At 41.6% G+C, this 20,083-nt stretch overlaps 1 protein-coding gene across 3 annotated transcripts in view; it reads right to left on the bottom strand.

Annotated features, from left to right (window-relative positions):
* Positions 1–19,809, bottom strand: part of LOC124144340 (uncharacterized oxidoreductase YjmC-like) — a 31,852-nt gene extending 12,043 nt beyond the window's left edge. For 2 of the 3 annotated variants that reach the window (XM_048381321.1, XM_048381320.1), the window contains exons 1-7: positions 15,751–16,016; positions 14,089–14,196; positions 11,353–11,433; positions 9,096–9,157; positions 4,629–4,682; positions 3,592–3,690; positions 108–173 (exon numbers count right to left, since the gene is read on the bottom strand). In XM_048381321.1, the coding sequence (XP_048237278.1) occupies positions 108–173; positions 3,592–3,690; positions 4,629–4,682; positions 9,096–9,157; positions 11,353–11,433; positions 14,089–14,196; positions 15,751–15,916 (636 nt within the window). In that variant the 5' untranslated portion in view covers positions 15,917–16,016. Of the gene's footprint in view, positions 1–107; positions 174–3,591; positions 3,691–4,628; positions 4,683–9,095; positions 9,158–11,352; positions 11,434–14,088; positions 14,197–15,750; positions 16,017–19,719 lie in introns of those variants that run through there. The other variant, XM_048381322.1, reaches the window with a different exon arrangement.
* Between the last annotated feature and the right edge of the window lie 274 nt (positions 19,810–20,083).

Here is a 20,083-nt window from a genome sequence, read left to right as displayed (position 1 = left end):
TTAAATGCTTCATGGTAATTGACCGTAAACCTGGCCTATTAGCGAATTACATACACGCATGTCTATTCACCATTGGAAGAATATTCTATCGTCTATATGTATCTTACTTTCCCGTCGTCATCAACAGCCCAGCCCTCCGGTATTCGCTCTCCGAGACGATGTTTTAATTCAACCTGGGAGGAATAATAAGCGTGTATGTTTAATTCAACCTGGGAGGAACAATAAGCGTGTATCAATAACAATAATAATAATAACAATAATAATGATGATGTGAGAAAGTAATTCTTGAATGCGTAGACGTAGTAGCAGTGGGAGAAGTAGAGGTAGTGGTATTAGGAAGAGGCGTGGTAGTTGTAGTAGTAGTTTTAATACATGTGGAGTGGAGTTGGTTGAGCAGTAGTCGTGATTGAAGTAGTAGCAGTAGTTGCAGTAACAGCAGCTGTAGTATCGTAGTAGTAGTAGTAGTGTTGGTTTTGGTAGTAGTAGTAGCGGTTGTAGTAGTGGTAGTAGTAGTGGTAGTGGTACTGGTAGTAGAGGCAGCAGTAGTAGAAGTTGTGGTAGTGGTAGTAGTGGTCTTGGTAGTAGTTTTAGTGGTAGTGGTGTTGGTAGTAACAGTAGTAGTGGTAGTGGTATTGGTAGTAATAAGTAATAGTTGCAGTAGTAATGGTGGAGGTAGTATTGGTAGTGGTAGTAGTAGTTGTAGTAGTGGAAGTGGTAGTGGTAGTAATAGTTTTAGTGGTAGAAGTGGTAGTAGTAATAGTAGTAATAGTAGCAGTGATAGTGGCAGTAGTGGTGGTAGTGGTAGTAGTGGTAGAAGTAGTAGTAGTAGTAGTAGTAGTAGTAGTAGTAGCAGTAGTGTAGTTCGTAGTAATAAGTAATAGTAGCAGTATTAGTGGTGGTAGTAGTAGTAGTGTTATTAGTAGTAATAGTATTGGGTGTTAGAAGTAGCCATATAGTAACAGTAGCAGCAATAGTAATAGAAGCAGCAGTAGTTAAAGAAGCAGAAGTAGTAATAGAAGTAGCAGTAGTAATAGAAGCAGCAGTAGTAATAGAAGCAGCAGTAGTAATAGAATTAATGGTAGTAATAGAAGCAGCATTGGTAATAGAGCAGCAGCAGTAGTAATAGAAGCAGCAGTATTAATAGAAGCAGCAGTAGTAATAGAAGCAGCAGTAGTAATAGAAGTAGCAGTAGTAATAGACGTAGCAGTAGTAATAGAAGTAGCAGTAGTTATAGAAGCAGAAGTAGTAATAGAAGTAGCAGTAGTAATAGAAGCAGCAGTAGTTATAGAAGCAGAAGTAGTAATAGAAGTAGCAGTAGTAATAGAAGCAGCAGTAGTAACAGAAGTAGCAGTAGTAATAGAAGCAGCAGTAGTAATAGAAGCAGCAGTAGTAATAGACGCCGCAGTAGTAACAGAAGCAGCAGTAGTAACAGAAGCAGCAGTAGCAATAGAAGCAGCAGTAGTAATAGAAGTAGCAGTAGTAATAGAAGCAGCAGTAGTAATAGAAGTAGCAGTAGTAATATAAGTAGCAGTAGTAATAGAAGCAGCAGTAGTAATAGACGCAGCAGAAGTAACAGAAGCAGCAGCAGCAATAGAAGCAGCAGTAGTAATAGAAGTAGTAATAGTAATAGAAGTAGTAATAGTAATAGATGTAGCAGCAGCAGTAATAGAAGCAGCAGTAGTAATAGAAGCAGCAGTAGTAATAGAAGCAGCAGTAGTAATAGAAGCAGCAGTAGTAACAGAAGCAGCAGTAGTAATAGAAGCAGCAGTAGTAATAGAAGTAGCAGTAGTAATAGAAGTAGTAATAGTAATAGATGTAGCAGCAGTAGTAATAGAAGCAGCAGTAGTAATAGAAGCAGCAGTAGTAATAGAAGTAGCAGCAGTAATAGAAGCAGCAGTAGTAATAGAAGTGGCAAGTAACAGAAGCAGCAGTAGTAATAGAAGCAGCAGCAGTAATAGAAGCAGCAGTAGTAATAGAAGTAGCAGTAGTAATAGAAGCAGCAGTAGTAACAGAAGCAGCAGTAGCAATAGAAGCAGCAGTAGTAATAGAAGTAGCAGAAGGTTAAAAGCAGCAGTAATAGAAGCAGCAGTAGTAATAGAAGTAGCAATAGTAATAGAAGCAGCAGTAGTAATAGAAGTAGCAGTAGTAATATAAGTAGCAGTAGTAATAGAAGCAGCAGTAGTAATAGACGCAGCAGTAGTAACAGAAGCAGCAGTAGCAATAGAAGCAGCAGTAGTAATAGAAGTAGCAGTAGTAATAGAAGTAGTAATAGTAATAGATGTAGCAGCAGCAGTAATAGAAGCAGTAGTAGTAATAGAAGTAGCAGCAGTAATAGAAGCAGCAGTAGTAAAAGAAGTAGTAGTAGTAATAGAAGCAGCAGCAGTAATAGAAGTAGTAGTAGTAATAGAAGCAGCAGTAGTAATAGAAGCAGCAGCAGTAATAGAAGTAGTAGTAGTAATAGAAGCAGCAGTAGTAATAGAAGCAGCAGTAGTAATAGAAGCAGCAGTAGTAATAGAAGCAGCAGCAGTAATAGAAGTAGTAGTAGTAATAGAAGCAGCAGTAGTAATAGAAGTAGCAGTAGTAATAGAAGCAGCAGTAGTAATAGAAGTAGTAATAGTAGTAGCAGTAGTAATAGAAGCAGCAGTAGTAATAGAAGTAGTAATAGTAATAGATGTAGCAGCAGCAGTAATAGAAGCAGCAGTAGTAATAGAAGCAGCAGCAGTAATAGAAGTAGTAATAGTAATAGATGTAGCAGCAGTAGTAATAGAAGCAGCAGTAGTAATAGAAGTAGCAGCAGTAATAGAAGTAGTAATAGTAATAGATGTAGCAGCAGCAGTAATAGAAGCAGCAGTAGTAATAGAAGCAGCAGCAGTAATAGAAGTAGTAATAGTAATAGATGTAGCAGCAGTAGTAATAGAAGCAGCAGTAGTAATAGAAACAGCAGTAGTAATAGAAGCAGCAGTAGTAATAGAAGCAGCAGTAGTAATAGAAGTAGCAGCAGTAATAGAAGAAGTAATAGTAATAGATGTAGCAGCAGCAGTAATAGAAGCAGCAGTAGTAATAGAAGTAGCAGTAGTAATAGAAGCAGTAGTAGTAATAGAAGTAGCAGCAGTAATAGAAGTAGTAATAGTAATAGATGTAGCAGCAGCAGTAATAGAAGCAGCAGTAGTAATAGAAGCAGCAGTAGTTATAGAAGCAACAGTAGTAATAGAAGCAGCAGTAGTAATAGAAGCAGCAGAAGGTTAAAAGCAGCAGTAGTTATAGAAGCAGCAGTAGTAATAGAAGCAGCAGTAGTAATAGAAGCAGCAGCTGTAGCGCTGACAAGTAAAGTAGCAACAATAGTTGTATAAGTAGCAGTGACCATGCCGTTAATGCTGACAGTGACCAGGTCGTAGCTGTCGTAGTCATGGAAGTATATGTAACAAATGCAACAGCCCCTATCACACACTTATCAAGTGACCATTGGATGATAAGCTCTAATCGGGATGTTCGCAGAAATGTATTGATAAGTCATGTTTATACAAGTGATGTGTGTGCAGGACGCCAAAATGTCGCATACATTAATAATAGAGGGTAACATCAAGTTTGTACCTTTCCGACGGCTACAGTTGACGTCGCCATATCCAGCACGAAACTGTCAGCGTTGTTGGCTGGGGCGGCCACGCTGATGGGGTTGGTGCCGAATACACTCTGGAAAACACCGGGAACACAGGGCGTCAAGCCGGGAACCGACAGTGTAGTTTTGTACGCCGGTACTGTAGGGGCAGTGTTAAATCTATACTTATGTGAAAACATGTTGGTGGAAAAGGGACAATCTTGAAACATCTCCAGGTTCAGGGACCAGCCCTGATTGCATTCGTGTTCGGTTGTGGGAGAAGGGAGGTAACTCCTTCACTCCTGTTCGTGCTATACTTGTGATGATCTCGTGAGCAATTTATTGCGAGAATTTTCTCAAAAGGTAAAGTGGTGATTAAAGAAAGACACACTTTAACACATTCTGATTTCTAGGACTATACCAAAGTATGATTTTATCATTAAATTAATCACGTTGTTTGGGGAGTCTTCAAAGACGTTTTGGTAGTGCAGTGTTATAACTGAAATGGTGCATATGATTACATAAGAACTATTATTTTATATATATTTATATATATATACGAAAAATATGGCCCAGTCGTCGAAGTCGCAGCAATTCGATGTGCAGAGTTGCGTCCCTTGGGCACGACAGAAACCTATGATTGTGGGTTCGAATCCCGATTCGTCCCGTTTATGTTTCTAGGTTTGTCAGCACCCTACCCGTGCTCGTGGGTTTCACCGAAGTGTTAAACGTCTGAGACCTGCAACACTTCGGGCTTTCCTCCCACATTAAGCTGACACGCCGTGACATAACTGGAATACTGTTAAAAGCGGCGTTAAACCCAACTCACTCGCTCACTCTAAGGACCGAACAACAAGGATTAAGGGGGGGGGGGGGGGGGGGGGAGCTGTAGATTGTACACGTATAAATAAGAACAATGTTTAACTGCTGAAACGTTTAGAATGTTCAGACTAACTTCAGTACTCACATTCACCATTTGTTCTGAACTCTTGTCTCAATCGTACAAGCATCAAAGAATGATAACGAATCTTACCTGTTTCGCTCTGGTCGGGACAACTGTAGGTGTCGCGTTGCACAATGCAATCCCCTGTAAACAGACGCAGTTTTACAGCAGTATAGTTTCATTTGAGAATATTAAAACAAGCAATTCCCAATAATCGCATAGGTATAGGTGAAATTATTTTCAGTAATTATCACTGAATATAATAACAATTGTTCCATTACAAGTATCCCATTGCTTGTCAGAGGAAACCAGTTGGATCAGGTGGTCAGGCTCAGTGACTTGGTTGATTGCCTGTCGGATCAACGTCGTGAGACCTTTTTAGCACATTAGCATATAAACTCCCGGGCAAAAATGTCTTCATCCGTTTTTGAGAAATTAAACAGGAACTGGTTAATCGATGTTGATGTATTTGATACGGGCATCACAGATGTGTTTTGAACTTTAAGTTTGCAGTGTTTCGGCGACTGTTTTCGGCCTCGTTTAAAAACGTTTGTAAGTTATATAGTTTTCAAGTGAATACTTTCTTTTGGGCTGCAGTTTAGGTGTGACTTTTATAACACTTAAACTGACATACGTGATCGCATTGTGGGTAACGCTGACAGTAACTAATATCGTCTAGTGATTTAATTCAGTACAGGAATATCACCGGGGAAGACTCGAGGGCGTCTTCTGTCACGATGGTGGTTTAACGTGATCGGCGAATCGTTTTCCGAATGGATTAAATGTCATTCAACTTGAACTACTTACAGCCGACCATAGGTAAACATCACTTGGTTTCTTGGTTTAATGCCCTCCGTACGGGTACCGGGCACTGTCCTCGTTCACGAAATCGTCTCAAATAACTAACCAGGCCCTTATTCACACAGCGACCACAGAACGACGGCAGCCAGAACCTAGCTTCGTATAGGGTTGTGAGATCGCTTGTGAATAGGGGCCGTCGCGTATACGGATGACACAGTATTTACCAACCTCGCCATTAATGAATACAGTGAGTGGGTTTGGCTTTGACGTCGCTTTGAAAATTATTTAAGTTATTATATCACGACGTGTCAGCTTCCTGTAGCAGTGATGGAGGTCTTACACATTTACTATTTGAAAAAGGTGAATTTGAAAACCACAAGCACAGGGATGATGCTGACAAACATATAAAAACATAATTAGATCAGCTGGGATTCCTAACAACGATCACAGAAGCTGTGTCACAACGCTTTGCAGACAATTGTGACGTCATCGGTTACTATGACATCACAATCAAATAATCTCTGCCTCTGAACCTGGTCTACATTCTACACTCAGGACACTTGTCCTGGATGATTAATAAAATTTCACCCTCGAGACTTTTGATATCAAATATATAAATAAGTGTGGGATAATTTTTTATCGACAGTGTTAATATTTTTACATAAAAGGCCTCGAGGATGAGATACTCTATCAAGTCGGTTGGCCGGCCAAAATGTACATCATGACGTCATTGTGTTTCATATGACGCCATCTACTTGTCACGTCATTATTGCCCTGTTCACCTTTTACCAGACTGAACCCACTGGATGCCGTACAGCAGATATATTGTCACACAAACAATTATCGCCAAAGTCTCTGTACTTGTGAATTCCTAATAGTTCGTTACATGTGTGACTTCGTGTACACCATTCAACCTTATGTCTCGTGACACACAAGTCCATTCAGCTTGTAACACTCCACTCACCCAGCGAGTGAAACGTGTCATGTATATGTAGCGGCCATAAAATTTCCGAGTCCCGTGATGGGATTCGAACCACGGACCTTCTGATCAGAGGTCGGACGCCTTGTCCACATGACCAAAGAGGTTAACCCCGTCAGCAAGCTGACAAGGTAAGGATGTCATCTGTGGGATGACTACACGCCCTGCTACATACTCCCCCGTAAACAGAAGGCACGTCCCGGGCCGCATAGTAGGGTACTGAGGCTTATTTTGCTCAAATTTAATATGAACGTGCTCAGCCCCACGTTGGGCGCCAATGTAGCGGCCATAAAATTTCCGAGTCCCGTGATGGGATTCGAACCACGGACCTTCTGATCAGAGGTCGGACGCCTTGTCCACATGACCAAAGAGGTTAACCCCGTCAGCAAGCTGACAAGGTAAGGATGTCATCTGTGGGATGACTCCACGCCCTGCTACATACTCCCCCGTCAACAGAAGGCACGTCCCGGGCCGCATAGTAGGGTACTGAGGCTTATTTTGCTCAAATTTAATATGAACGTGCTCAGCCCCACGTTGGGCGCCAATGTAGCGGCCATAAAATTTCCGAGTCTCGTGATGGGATTCGAACCACGGACCTTCTGATCAGAGGTCGGACGCATGACCAAAGAGGTTAACCCCGTCAGCAAGCTGACAAGGTAAGGATGTCATCTGTGGGATGACTCCACGCCCTGCTACATATAGTTTCCAGCAGGCAACGACGCATTGACGCTGAGCATGATCAACATGGCAGCCGAATAAAAGAACCTGCCTACGCGATTCATAGAGTAATCAAGGACCCGTGAAGATCCGGGTAGAGAATAGGTCTTCAGCAACCCATTCTTGCCGTAAAAAGGCGACTACGATTGTCTAACGGGATCGACTAACGGGATCGGGTGGTCGGGCTCGCTGACTTGGTTGATACATGTCATCATATCCCAATTGCGTAGATCGATGCTCATGATGTCAATCGCTAGATTGTCTGGTCCAGACTCGATTATTTACAGACCGTTGTCATATAGCTGGTACATTGCGGCGTTTAACAACAAACAAACTAATAAACAAACAAACAAACAAACACTTCTAATGTACCGTTATGAGGTAAAAATGCATTTTAAAATCCTTAGAAAAAATGGCACCTACATTCTCGATATTTTATAAGTGTTACCGAAATTAGAGACTTAAAGTCGCCAAGTTAAGAAATAATTATACGGACCTGATCGATGTCACTGACCCGCCTTAAATCCTCCGATCACGACAAAAATAACAATCATTACTATGTCATGTGATCATGGTCTGATATGTTTTCTTAAACAATCAAAATGGAACTTCTGGGTATGAAGTTGGCATGGCAGGCTCGAACACCTTAAAACAACTTTCATGGATAAGCGAGTAGTTTGCGGTCTTGAGATCGAGTCGAAGCTATATGTCCCCCATCTTCCCGAGGCAAGTGAGTTAACTGACTATAAAAGTCCAGTTTCCACCCTTGCCGAACTAGGCTGGTATTATGGAGTTACATTTTGGCTGGACTAACGAGTCTGCATAGTCAAATCAAAATCGCGCACCGAAATCGAAATCCGGTTCGTAAAGTGTCATGCAGATTTCGGTCGACTGCAGGATTTGCAAAGCATGTGCACCGCTAACTTGTTGTCAACAGATATTTTCTTAATCTTTTCATGTTTTTAATCAAGGTGCTCACGTTATTTGATGCACTTCGCGATGTAAGACTCGTTTTATCACATTATAGATCTTGATTATCGATCAGATCGTCTTGACTGGGCGCCACCGTTTTGTTTGAAGCAAATGCAAGGGATACGAGAGGTTGAATCTGATTGGTCAATAGGAGAGGCATAGAAAGGACATAACTCGTAATAGCCACTGGTGGCGCTACGATCGAGCCCAGGAATTCCAGCCAAGTTCGGCAAGGGTTGAAACTGGACTTTTAAAGTCAGTTAACTCTCTTGCCTCGAGAAGATGTATGTCCCTAAGACGTCAATTCTTTAACGAGCCTTTCCTGTCCAGGTAGTGGCGAATTGGAGGATAGACTGAAGTGCAGTTAAGTTTAGTCATCGATTCTGGACTAACTGAACTTAATTGAACAATTGCCTTGCCTTTGCAAGTGTTTGTGACGGGTGCCACCTCTTAGGCAAGGTAAGCTCACCTTTCGCGAACACCTGATATCAAATAGCGATTCACAAACACGTGCGTTATGATAAAGCCGGATTCGTACAATGGACTATTCAGATTGTCGAAAGGTTTCACCGCTATTATTTAGAGACCGCCTCCGTGGTCTAGTGGTAGAGCGTCCGCCCCGGCCGCTTCATGCCAAAAGACGTTAAAAGATGGTACTTGTTGTTACCCTGTCTGGCGCTCGGCATTAAGTATACTGTACCTGAGTAAGGTATTCATGTTAAACCGCGGCATGGTATCTCAGTGGGCTAGCACTATAAATCGGCATCCGGACTAGTACAAGCAGCCACACAAACACACACATGTGCATGCACGTCGCTATATAAGTGCAATAATCTTGGACGCGACGTTAAACACAATTTCACCTCACCTCACCTATTATTTAGATAAATTCTCACTGCCAAGCGGGTTGCAGAATAACGTCTTAAAATCACAATGGCGACACGGAACAGCAATATGTTGGACACCTCAAAGTCACTTGCAACATTTCGTTGCTCCGTTTCCATAAACTTTGACCAATTTGTCACGGTTTTTAACCGCCAGGACAACTTGACATCATATTTACTAAACATATACTAAGTCTGACTTACTATAAGCCCTTCATTCATCGCCATCATACTGTAGTGAGCGGCAATCCCAAAATGGTTTGATCCTGTAGAAATAATGAAATAACTGTAGAATACATGATTCATAATGAATATTTATAATATCGATAACGTGCCAAAAGAGACATCACAGGGTCCTGTACGTATGATACATGTTGGTTGGTTGTTGTTTAACGCCGCACACAGCAATATTCGAGCCATATGACGGCGGTCTGTAAATAATCGAGTCTGGACCAGACAATCCAATGATGGATATCATGATCATCGATCCACGTAATTGGGATTGATGAGGTGAGGTGTAATTGGTTTTAACGTCGCGTCCAAGATTATTGCACTTGTGTGTGTGGCTGCTTGTACTAGGCCGGACTGATGCCGATTTATAGTGCTAGCTCACTGAGATACCATGCCGCAGTTTAACATGAATACCCCACTCAGACACAGTATACTGACTCCGAGCCGACCAGTCCTTGTTTTAGCCCCTTAATGCCGAGCGCCAGACAGGGTAACAACAAGTACCATCTTTTAACGTCTTTTGGTATGACGCGGCCGGGGATCGAACCCCGGACCTTCCGCTCTCCGGGCGGACGCTCTACCACTGGACCACGGAGGCGGTCCAATTGGGATTGATGACACGCATCGTATGGTAAATGAATACGTGGCTGGCATGTAGGCAATACAGTCAATATTGTGCGGTGTCCGGAATAAAACTGCTGATATGGTACATTTCACTCACTCATTCTCAAACAATTGGTGAGTGAAAGCTATCTAGCGCTGCAGACATCATATCACAGCCTATATAGCCTGCAAACAACATGAATGGACCACATAAACAAGTGACAGAAAGCCTACGTAACGGTCACGCTATCTGGCCCCGGTGACTTGCAATCAACCAATTTACAGTTTGACAACCAGGTCTTGGGACTTTTTCTCAATGCGCATCATGTGGTTAGAATCAGGTTGGTAGGTTGGTTGTTTTACGCCTCACTCAGCAATATTCCAGCTATATGACGGCAGTCTGTAAATAATCGATTCTTGGCCAGACAATCCAGTGATTGATATCATGAGCATCGATCTACGCAATTGTGATCGATGACATGCCTCAACCAGGTCAGAGAGGGTTAGAATAGGACTTGACCAAAGACTAAAACTGGTTTAAGACGCTTACAATATGTTATGGAGCTGACAGGGTGTCATAGTAACGAGTTCCTTGGACCGTGCCTCATGACATCAACCATTGGTTGTCTTCGTCCATCTTCCATTATGTACAGGCGGCCATGAAACAGCTTGAATATTGCTGACATAGGCGTAAACAAAAACTTGGGTCACTTGTCGCCCAAAGCGATCAAATAGTATGCGATTAATGTTGAGAGTCCCCAAAGTTCTGACCTGAAAGGGGGCACGGGTGGCCTAGTCGTCTAAGGCGCCGCGATTCGCTGTGCAGAGTTGCGTCTCTTGGGCACGACAGAAACCTATGATTGTTGGTTCGAATCCCGGTTCGCCCCGATTATGTTTGTCAGCACCATACCCATGCTCGTGGGTTTCACCGAAGTGGTAAACGTTTAAGACCTGCATCACTTCGGGCTTTCCTCCCACATTAATCTGACACGCCGTGATATGATTGGAGTACTGTTAAAAGCGGCGTTAAACCCAACTCACTCAGTCTCTCACTCTGACCTGAAAATAACCTATGGGTGGTCCTACGTTTGTGCAGCATTGCGGCATTCCATTAAATACCGATTTTCAACACGTTGCGATGCAAGATGTTTCAATGTTGACCGCTCCTGTTCCACGAGAGAAATGTTTCTCCATCAGTATCGACTGATTTTATACCACGTCCTTTAAGAACATAATTGAAGACCTTTGAATACTTACAGAAGTATTGCTGATTCGCCCTCTCCATGAACTGTACGAAACCGATAGTCCCACAGATACATGTTCCAACATTAATGATCAGGAGATCATTGGATGTGTTTTGTTTGTTTGTTGTTTTACGCCGCACTCAGCAATATCCCAGCTATATGACGGCTCATTGGATGTGAGAGATTTGGCTGAATGTACCGTCGCTTAGAACATTATTTCAGTCAATATTGTTGGTACGCCCAAAGCTTGTGGACAATTAAACACTTGGATGACAAAACACAACACGGTACGGTCCTGATGAAACAAGGATAACAATGTTGGCAAATCCAGCAACCGCATCCTCAGTGATGGGAAACATTCATGATACTCATAAATTACTTACGGTATGCAGACACCATCCCGACACCAGTGGTCTTGGCTTTCCTCATGGCTAGATTCATACAAAATCTACCTACCACAGGCCCTGAAACACATTCGACAATTTACCACATGACTGACATTTATTTCAGCAGCAAGTAGCTATGACAACGACTTAAACAATACAAAAAGCGAAAGGGAAATCAGCTGTAAATATTTCGATCAAACACATACATGTCATATCTTTTATTGAAAGGTAAATCATGTTAATCCGATGTTCTTGTGCTTCGCAATTCACAGTGCATGGACGAGGACTTTAACACTGCCAGGACTATATGTCCATCATTGAGTGTCCAGACTCATTGTTGTGTAGTTTTTAGATATATTTGATTTGAATAAACAGCTACTGAAGCCCATGTAATCAAATCATTCATGCCAATATATAATAAACAAGTTGTAAATATTTCGATCAAACACATACATGTTATATCTTTGGTGTTTTTCTCCATTCATACTTACCATCCCTTTTCCAATGACCTCTCTATTTTTGCTTATTGCCAAAAACACCCAACTCGCAGATGGCATACACATGGTCACCCTGGTCAAGTCTAAATCGGATTCAGACTGAAGATGTATAACTGTTCAGATTTATTGACAATTCCCTTCATGGGATTGCTAAAGATATTGAAAGTAGAGCTTAACTGTCAATTTGAGAATGTGTGGCGGGTGTGGAGAAGAGGTATCCATGGAGTCCTACATCACAGTTGTTGCAGAGATTGTGTTTGATAATTACTTTTGGTGCGTAATATAGACACAATAACCATATATAGTCTGCGGTGAGTTAACCTTGGATAATCATTATATTTGTGATTTATACATGGTCAGTTCGGTTTGTTGTTTAACGCCGCACTAAACAATATTCCAGCTATATGACGGCGGTCTGTAAATAATCGAGTCTGGACCAGATAATCCAGTGATTAATATCATGAGCATCGATCCACGCTATTGGGATACGATGACGTGCATCAACCAAGTCAGCGAGCCTGACCACCCGATCCCGTTCTTACAACAAGCATAGTCGCCTTTTACGGCAAGCATGGGTTGCTGAAGACCTATTATACCCCGATCTTCACGGGTCGATTTATACATGGAATAATAGGGGTTATGTGGTATTATAGCTAAAATGGGTAGAATTATCATTAAACCGCCCGCATGTTATCAAAAATGATAACTTGATAATGCCCTCATATTGCTTGACGACGGGCCATTATCACGCCCGTTGTTAGGTGACGTCTTCGGATAGGGTGATGTCAAGTTCAATAGTGACGTCATCTGGTTTGTTCTATGACGTTTCCATATTTGTAAAAGTGGTTCAGTGACATTGGTGTCGATTGTAGTAAATGTTTCAAAACCGATATTGTTGTTTCTTTTTATTTGATAACAAATTCCATCCATTTTAGCTATAATAACGGTAACGCTATTTTTCAGGGCATTATAATTTGCAGAAGCATTCTTCGTCGGGCAGTTAATGGAAGACTTCGGGCTTCTGCAAATGATAATGCCCTGAAAAATAGCGTTACCGTTATATGCTTCTTGTTGATAACAGTTTGGACCGTCGCTTAGAGTGAGTGAGTGAGTGAGTGAATATAGTCACATCGGCAATATATCAGCCATGTCGGGACTAAATCAAGTTAGACAGTAATACATACAATTTGATTATAAAACCTGCCGGCAAGGACAGTAAAACAACTAGATTATCACAGATGTATATTTTAAAACGTGTGCGGAACCATAAAAAGATATCATGATAAATAACAATACATTATAAAAACAGGGGGGGGGGGGGGGGGGGGGGGGGGCACGGGTGGCCCAGTCGTCTAAGGCGCCGCCATTCGCTGTGCAGAGTTGCGTCCCTTGGACACGCCAGAAACCTATGATTGTGGGTTCGAATCCCGGTTCGCCCCGATTATGTTTGTAGGTTTGTCAGCACCATACCCGTGCTCGTGGGTTTCACCGAAGTGGTAAACGTCTGAGACCTGCATCACTTCGGGCTTTCCTCACAAATTAACCTGACACGCCGCGATATAACTGGAATACTGTTAAAAGCGGCGTTAAACCCAACTCACTCACTCACTCACTATAAAAACAGGCTAGGCATCGCCAGCAACTAAAGGTAGGCCACCATACTAGGAACCCGTCGCTTAGAAATACCAGTAAATGTGACGCCATGCATTCTTTATATTGCAAAGGTTAATGATTTGATGGTTGCCTGGCTGTCAATGCTGGTTCTTTAATGTGCTTAATTTCTGTTTTGTTCCTGCTTTCCTTCTATATTGCCCGTGTGGAGATGCTTGAGTCACTTGCTTTGTATTACGGGTCGTGATATAGCTAGTTGTGTCCACAATTTAGTGACAGCATAATTATAGTAAATCTGTGATGTTTTCATTTTTAAGTTCCTCACGTACAAAGCATGCTTTAAATGATCCCATAAACCACGGAGGTCGTCACAAATCCACTCACCCAATAAGCTGCTAGGTGACGTGCTCGGAATATTCAAAGCCACGTCCTAGAAACACGTCATTCATAATGTCTTCCGCTCTAAATGAGTAAGTATCTAGAGGGCACATTGTATATATATAGTAACCTACAACGTAGTCTATAACGATGGCTTCGTATGCAGGGCCACGAGATCAGCATATCAGCGTGTAAATATATATATGTTTACTCGAAGAGTTATTTTGCAGGTTGTGAATGAACGTACCTAGCATATTGTTTCCATCAACAAGCGCTGTTGCTTCGGTTTCTTTGACAACAATCGGCCCCTGATGTTCCTTCTGGTTGAGGAATTGATAACTATTCATGTAGAATCCTGAAAAAACACACAAACGTAATGACCCACATTCCATATGAAAGACTTTCATTGATAACATCTGTGTAACATTTGGGGGTAAGACACTGAGGTGTGAAGTAGCCAATCCCCTTCCAGCGATTTACCCACCTAGAAACACAGGAGACCAGTGAGACCGCCTCGCCTGTTTCATAATTAGATCTATGCATAAAGAATCAGACTTACCCAAAAGAACTCCCACAAGACGGACAAGAGGGTTGACTTCAACTTCCCAATAGTCAAGAGAATGGTGAGGTGAGGTGAAATGGGGTTTAACGTCGCGTCCAAGATTATTGCACTTATATAGCGACGTGCATGTACGTGTTTGTGTGGCTGCTTGTGCTTGTCAGGACTGATGCCGATTTATAGTGCTAGCTCACTGAGATACCCTGCCGCAGTTTAACATGAATACCCCACTCAGACACAGTATACTGACTCCGCGCCGACCAGTCCTTGTTTTAGCACTTTAATGCGGAGCGCAAGACAGGGTAACAACAAGTACCATCTTTTAACGTCTTTTGGTTTGACGCGGCCGGGGATCAAACCTAGTCAAGAGAAATGTCCCAGCAACTCAATACATTTCACAACGTGTGAGGTATAATCGAGCATGATCTTTCTACTAAGATTTCAAAGAGCGCCATACGTCTCTTGCTAAAACCTAGTGGTTAAAGCCGTCGCTCGTCACGCCGAAGACCCGGGTTCGATTCCCGACATGGGTACAATGTGTGAAGCCCATTTCTGGTGTCCCCCGCCGTGATATTGATGGACTATTGCTAAAAGCGTCGAAAAACATATTCACTCACTCACTGTTACATATACCGAAGGGGCGGTCGGGTAGCCTAGTGGTTAAAGTGTTCGCTCGTCACGCCGAAGACCCGGGGTCGATTCCCGACATGGGTACAATGTGTGAAGCCCATTTCTGGTGTCCCCCGCCGTGATATTGCTGGAATATTGCTAAAAGCGGCGTAAAACCATACTCACTCACTCTCTTGCTCAAAAGTTGTAAAGCTTTCAAAACACATTATGGCAGACACGTGGACAACATTTCTAAATATGACAGATCAGTGACAAAATGTATGTCCGTGGCGATTCCCTATTTGGACTTGGACCAGCAGATTTAATATGTTTAATAATAACTCGAAGTCATCTTTTATGGTGGGTAAATCTTTGGGAGGATACATACTTCACACAGCAATCATTCGAACCATGTCAATGTACAGTAAACAACGTTTATAACGAACACGCTTATAACGAACTGACGGATATAACGAACTGTGTTTGGTCCCGTCCATTTGCTGTATATATGTTGTAAATATGCTTATAACGAACTACGGTTAAAACGAACTAATTAAGTGGTCCCTTTGAGTTCGTTATAAACGTAGTTTACTGCGACCAGGTACATGTAGCAATCATAGAGCTCAAGCTGCTCGCGGTTCGAATGCTGTCGCCTATCGCGACGAGTAGGGAAGTTAGTTTTGAATGGTAGCGTACATGTGTGTACTTACCCTATATAACGCCATGGCGAGGTTTACTTACGTAGCCTGTTTAAACCGTGACTGTAATGCCCTCTACAGTCTGCATCTGCAACAACCTCTGCTAGAGAGATTGCGTGATCAATGGGAACCCCGACCTTGAGCATGCACCGCTTACAAAATTCGAACAGATCAACCCTTCTCACGATGTATTCCATGGATGCGGCCATTATGAAAGATCCTGTGTGATAACTGCGGCGAGAAGTACGACCTTTCTGGTTATCGTGCCATATTTGAATACGTCCTACTTTAACGTAGTCTATAACGATGGCCTCGTATGCAGGGTCACGGGATCAGCATATCTGCGTGTATCAGCTGTGTACTACGCATACAGATAAGCGGCATGCCACTCGGTATATGTAACAGTGAGTGAGTGAATATGGTTTTACGCCGCTTTTAGCAATATTCCATCAATATCACGGCGGGGGACACAAGAAATTGGCTTCACACATTGTACCCATGACGGGAATCGAACCCGGGTCTTCCGCGTGACGAGCAAACGCTTCAACCACTAAGCTACCCGACCGCCCCCCTGATGCAATATACCATTACCAGTTTTGTGTAAATCTTTATATTTATAGCATCCCATTAGTGGCATAACGGAAGACATATTACATCAATAATACTTTTTGAAATCATGATAATATTATAAACGGTAGCTATGGGTCCGATATAATCTACGGTTACAGCGACTCTATTACACATTGTACCCATGTCGGGAATCGAAACCGGATCTTCGGCCTGACGAGTGAACACTTTAACCACTAGGCTACCCGACCGCCCCTGTATATGTAACAAATATTAGAATTCAGCAGTGCTGTAAGCAGCTGTGATATCGGAGCGATGTACTGCTCTGTACGGTGGCCCATAAGGGACATGGAGTCTGTTTTTCAATATTTTGATGTTTAACTTACTTTTATCTTAACCTTTTGCAAATTAACACAATCTGCCATACAAATATGTGATAAATCATGAATCAAAACATCCGAAAACATAGAAAATGTACTTTTGAGTAGCTTTTGAGTCGCTGAAATGTGAAGTGAAAAAGTCAAAAACTAAAATGGAAATGTCAAAAACCAAAACGAAAAGGTCAAAAACTAAAATGAAAATGTCAAAAACACAAAACGAAAATGTCAAAAACTAAAATGAATACACAGAAAACTATTTCACCGCGGTGGAAATAGTTTTCTGTATTTTCATTTTAGTTTTTGACATTTTCGTTTGGTGTTTTTGACATTTTCGTTTCGTTTTTCAGCGATTCAATATCTTCTTTACACATGATTTATCACATATTTGTAAGACAAATCGTGTTAATTTGCAAAAGGTTACGATAAATGTAAGTGAAATATCAAAATATGGAAAAACAAACTCCATGTCCCTTATGGGCCACCGTAGCTCTGCTTGCGCTGTCCGATGTCTACTGGTTGGCATCGCATAGCCACGATGCACGTCTTCATAACGTTCTACTGAAGACCGGTACTGTTTATGCGCTGGTCTCATCAAGGATCGTCCGGTTTCAACTTACATTATATCACGGAAGGCGTACAGGTAGCTGTGTACACATGTATTAGGTGTTACCGGTTGACGGAGGATAGTGAGAGGGGTGAAGGTCCTACCTATGTAGCATTGCTTTCATTAGGTGAGTGAGTGAGTGAGTGAGTGAGGTGGGTTTAACGCCGCTTTTAACAGTATTCCAGTTATATCACGGCGTGTCAGCTTAATGTGGGAGGAAAGCCCGAAGTGATGCAGGTCTCAGACGTTTACCACTTCGGTGAAACTCACAAGCACGGTATGGTGCTGACAAACCTAGAAACATAATCGGGGCGAACCGGCATTCAAACCCACAATCATAGGTTATTGGCGTGCCCAAGGGACGCAACTCTGCACAGCGAATCGCCCGTGCCCACACTTTCATTAGGGGTGAGTGAGTACGGTTTGCGCCGCTGTTAGCAATATTCCATCAATATCACGGCGGGGGACACCAGAAATGGGCTTCACACATTCTACCCATGTGGGAATCCAACCCGGGTCTTTACCGTGACGAGCAAACGCTTAAACCCCACGCTTGTCTACCCCACTGGCTCTCTTTCATTTAATTTAGGAGTCAATTGATATAATTAGGGAGATGAACTTTTCATTGCCGATTGTCCATGATTATTGCAGCCAAATCAGTATTTAATGCTTCACAGCTTTCAAGTATGGATTTCATTAATGTTGATATAGCAGGGCGTGGAGTCATCCCACAGATGACATCCTTACCTTGTCAGCTTGCTGACGGGGTTAACCCCTTTGGTCATGTGGACAAGGCTTCCGACCTCGGATCAGAGGGTCCGTGGCTCGAATCCCGTCACGGGACTCGGAAATTTATGGCCGCTACATTGAATCAATATTTATTTCAGATACAACCGATTATTCCTGCTAGTCCTGCAGCTACTGTAATAAAGTAGACACAAATGTTTTATGGATAACGAATTATTTATTATACTGACAGTGTAATTGCGACATTTCGGAACAGATTCTTGACAACGGTATAAGAATGATCTGCCATGTGGAATGTTTAATCAAACAAGTCACCTGCTGTAATAGGTAGTACAACACATTTACCCCAGCGTGTTGATTGGTGAGAAAATAGAGGATAAAGGCTGGTATATTTTACGAGTTCGACTCAACTAATTGGTGAACATATCACGAAAAATAAAAAAAATAAAAATGAAATAAAAAAAGGATCAAATCCATAGGGCTAATATACACGTTGATGCGATATAATTAATTTTGAAATTTCCATCACGTGAAATATTATCTCGTATGGTTTTTAAGAGTTGGTGAGAGGAGAAAGGAACGAACTGTCGCGATGTGTACGTCTGTTCGTCGCTATGCGATTCGTCTTACCTGGGAGAAAGCCAGCAACCCTTATTGAGAACAGTATGCCTCGCGGGAGATAAGAGATATTTCGACTTTTTACACCACCGATATATCGACGTGAGGGTTCAAGATTTACAGACGATCGATCTGGATACAAGGGACAGCGAAGGCGAATTAGCTACCTTTCTGAACGGGCCAGTAACGGTAACGCTACACTTAAAACCGCCTCCTTTTGGTTTTAAAACAGGTGTCCGGATAAAAGAAGTTAACAATGGCTAAAAAAAGAGCGAAAATACGCGGATATCTTCATTCTACGCTAAACTTTTGAGGAGTCAACATGTCCGCACCGATGGGATGTGCCAAGAGGCAAAAGCTGTACGTATATCTTTGAAAACCAATATACCATTCACGAAACTATTTACTTATTTCATGTAACTAAACCATTTCGTGTACTATAAAACAGTTACTTCTTATGTAAAATAATACAGTCACTTTTCATGTAAAATAAAACAGTCAAATGCGACGATACTTTGTTCTGTAAACTCTTATTTTCAGCTCGGGGAGAAATTGAAAAAACTCCTCCAGTAAGGTATTACATACCTGTAAGTATATATTTTCAAAAGTAAATGTATCAATATTGTTTTCTAATGGGTAAAAAATAAAAGTTAAATACTTCTGCCTAATTTGCTTTTTTCAACTTAATTAATGTCTTCAAAACATTTTATGTGGAAACGGTCATCGGTAATTAGTTCTATATACTCTTTTCTTTTCAAATGCTGGAGTGGTTGATTTTTAGAGAAAAAATATTAAAAAAAGAAAAAAAAGGATCAAATCCATAGGGATAATATACACGTTGATGCGATATAATTTGAAATTTCCATCACGTGAAATATTAGCCCCATTAGTGATTCTAAAAACGACTGTGCGCTACCAGTGAAATCGGACACACTAAGACTGTCGGTGAAAACGTGTATGTATTCCATGGATATTTTACGTTGTGGGAAAAAACAACATATTCCAACTTAAGAGGTAAGTTTTCATTTTCTATTTTGGCCTGTGTCGATATTTTTATATAATAAAAATTATATAATATTTAAAAGAAATTACTCACTATTCACAGCGTTCAGAATATAGACAAGCGTTGTTCATTAACAATGTCTAACACGAAGAAATGTTTTTCATACGTCTTGCTCCCTCTATCGCCAATGTTTGAATGACGTTTCATCATATCAATTTCGATTCAATAGGTATAGTTTACTTTTATAGCTGTCTAAAAATAGAAAACGGAAGTAATGACGTCATCGCTTCCGCCGCTTCCACCGAAGTGGTAAACGTCTGAGACCTGCATCACTTCGTGCTTTCCTCCCATTTGGACAGAAGTTATGAACCTTAATATTCTAAAAGTCTCAACATTGCCATCATTATAATGTTTGGCTTACCTAAATATTCGAAACATTAATTGTTCGACTCTAGTT

The sequence above is a fragment of the Haliotis rufescens genome, unplaced genomic scaffold (assembly GCF_023055435.1).
Source record: "Haliotis rufescens isolate VD_foot unplaced genomic scaffold, xgHalRufe1.0.p SCAF_37, whole genome shotgun sequence".
NCBI lineage: Eukaryota > Metazoa > Mollusca > Gastropoda > Lepetellida > Haliotidae > Haliotis > Haliotis rufescens.
The sequence above is the reverse complement of the archived record's forward strand: the minus strand, read 5'-3'. Positions and strand labels throughout refer to the sequence as shown.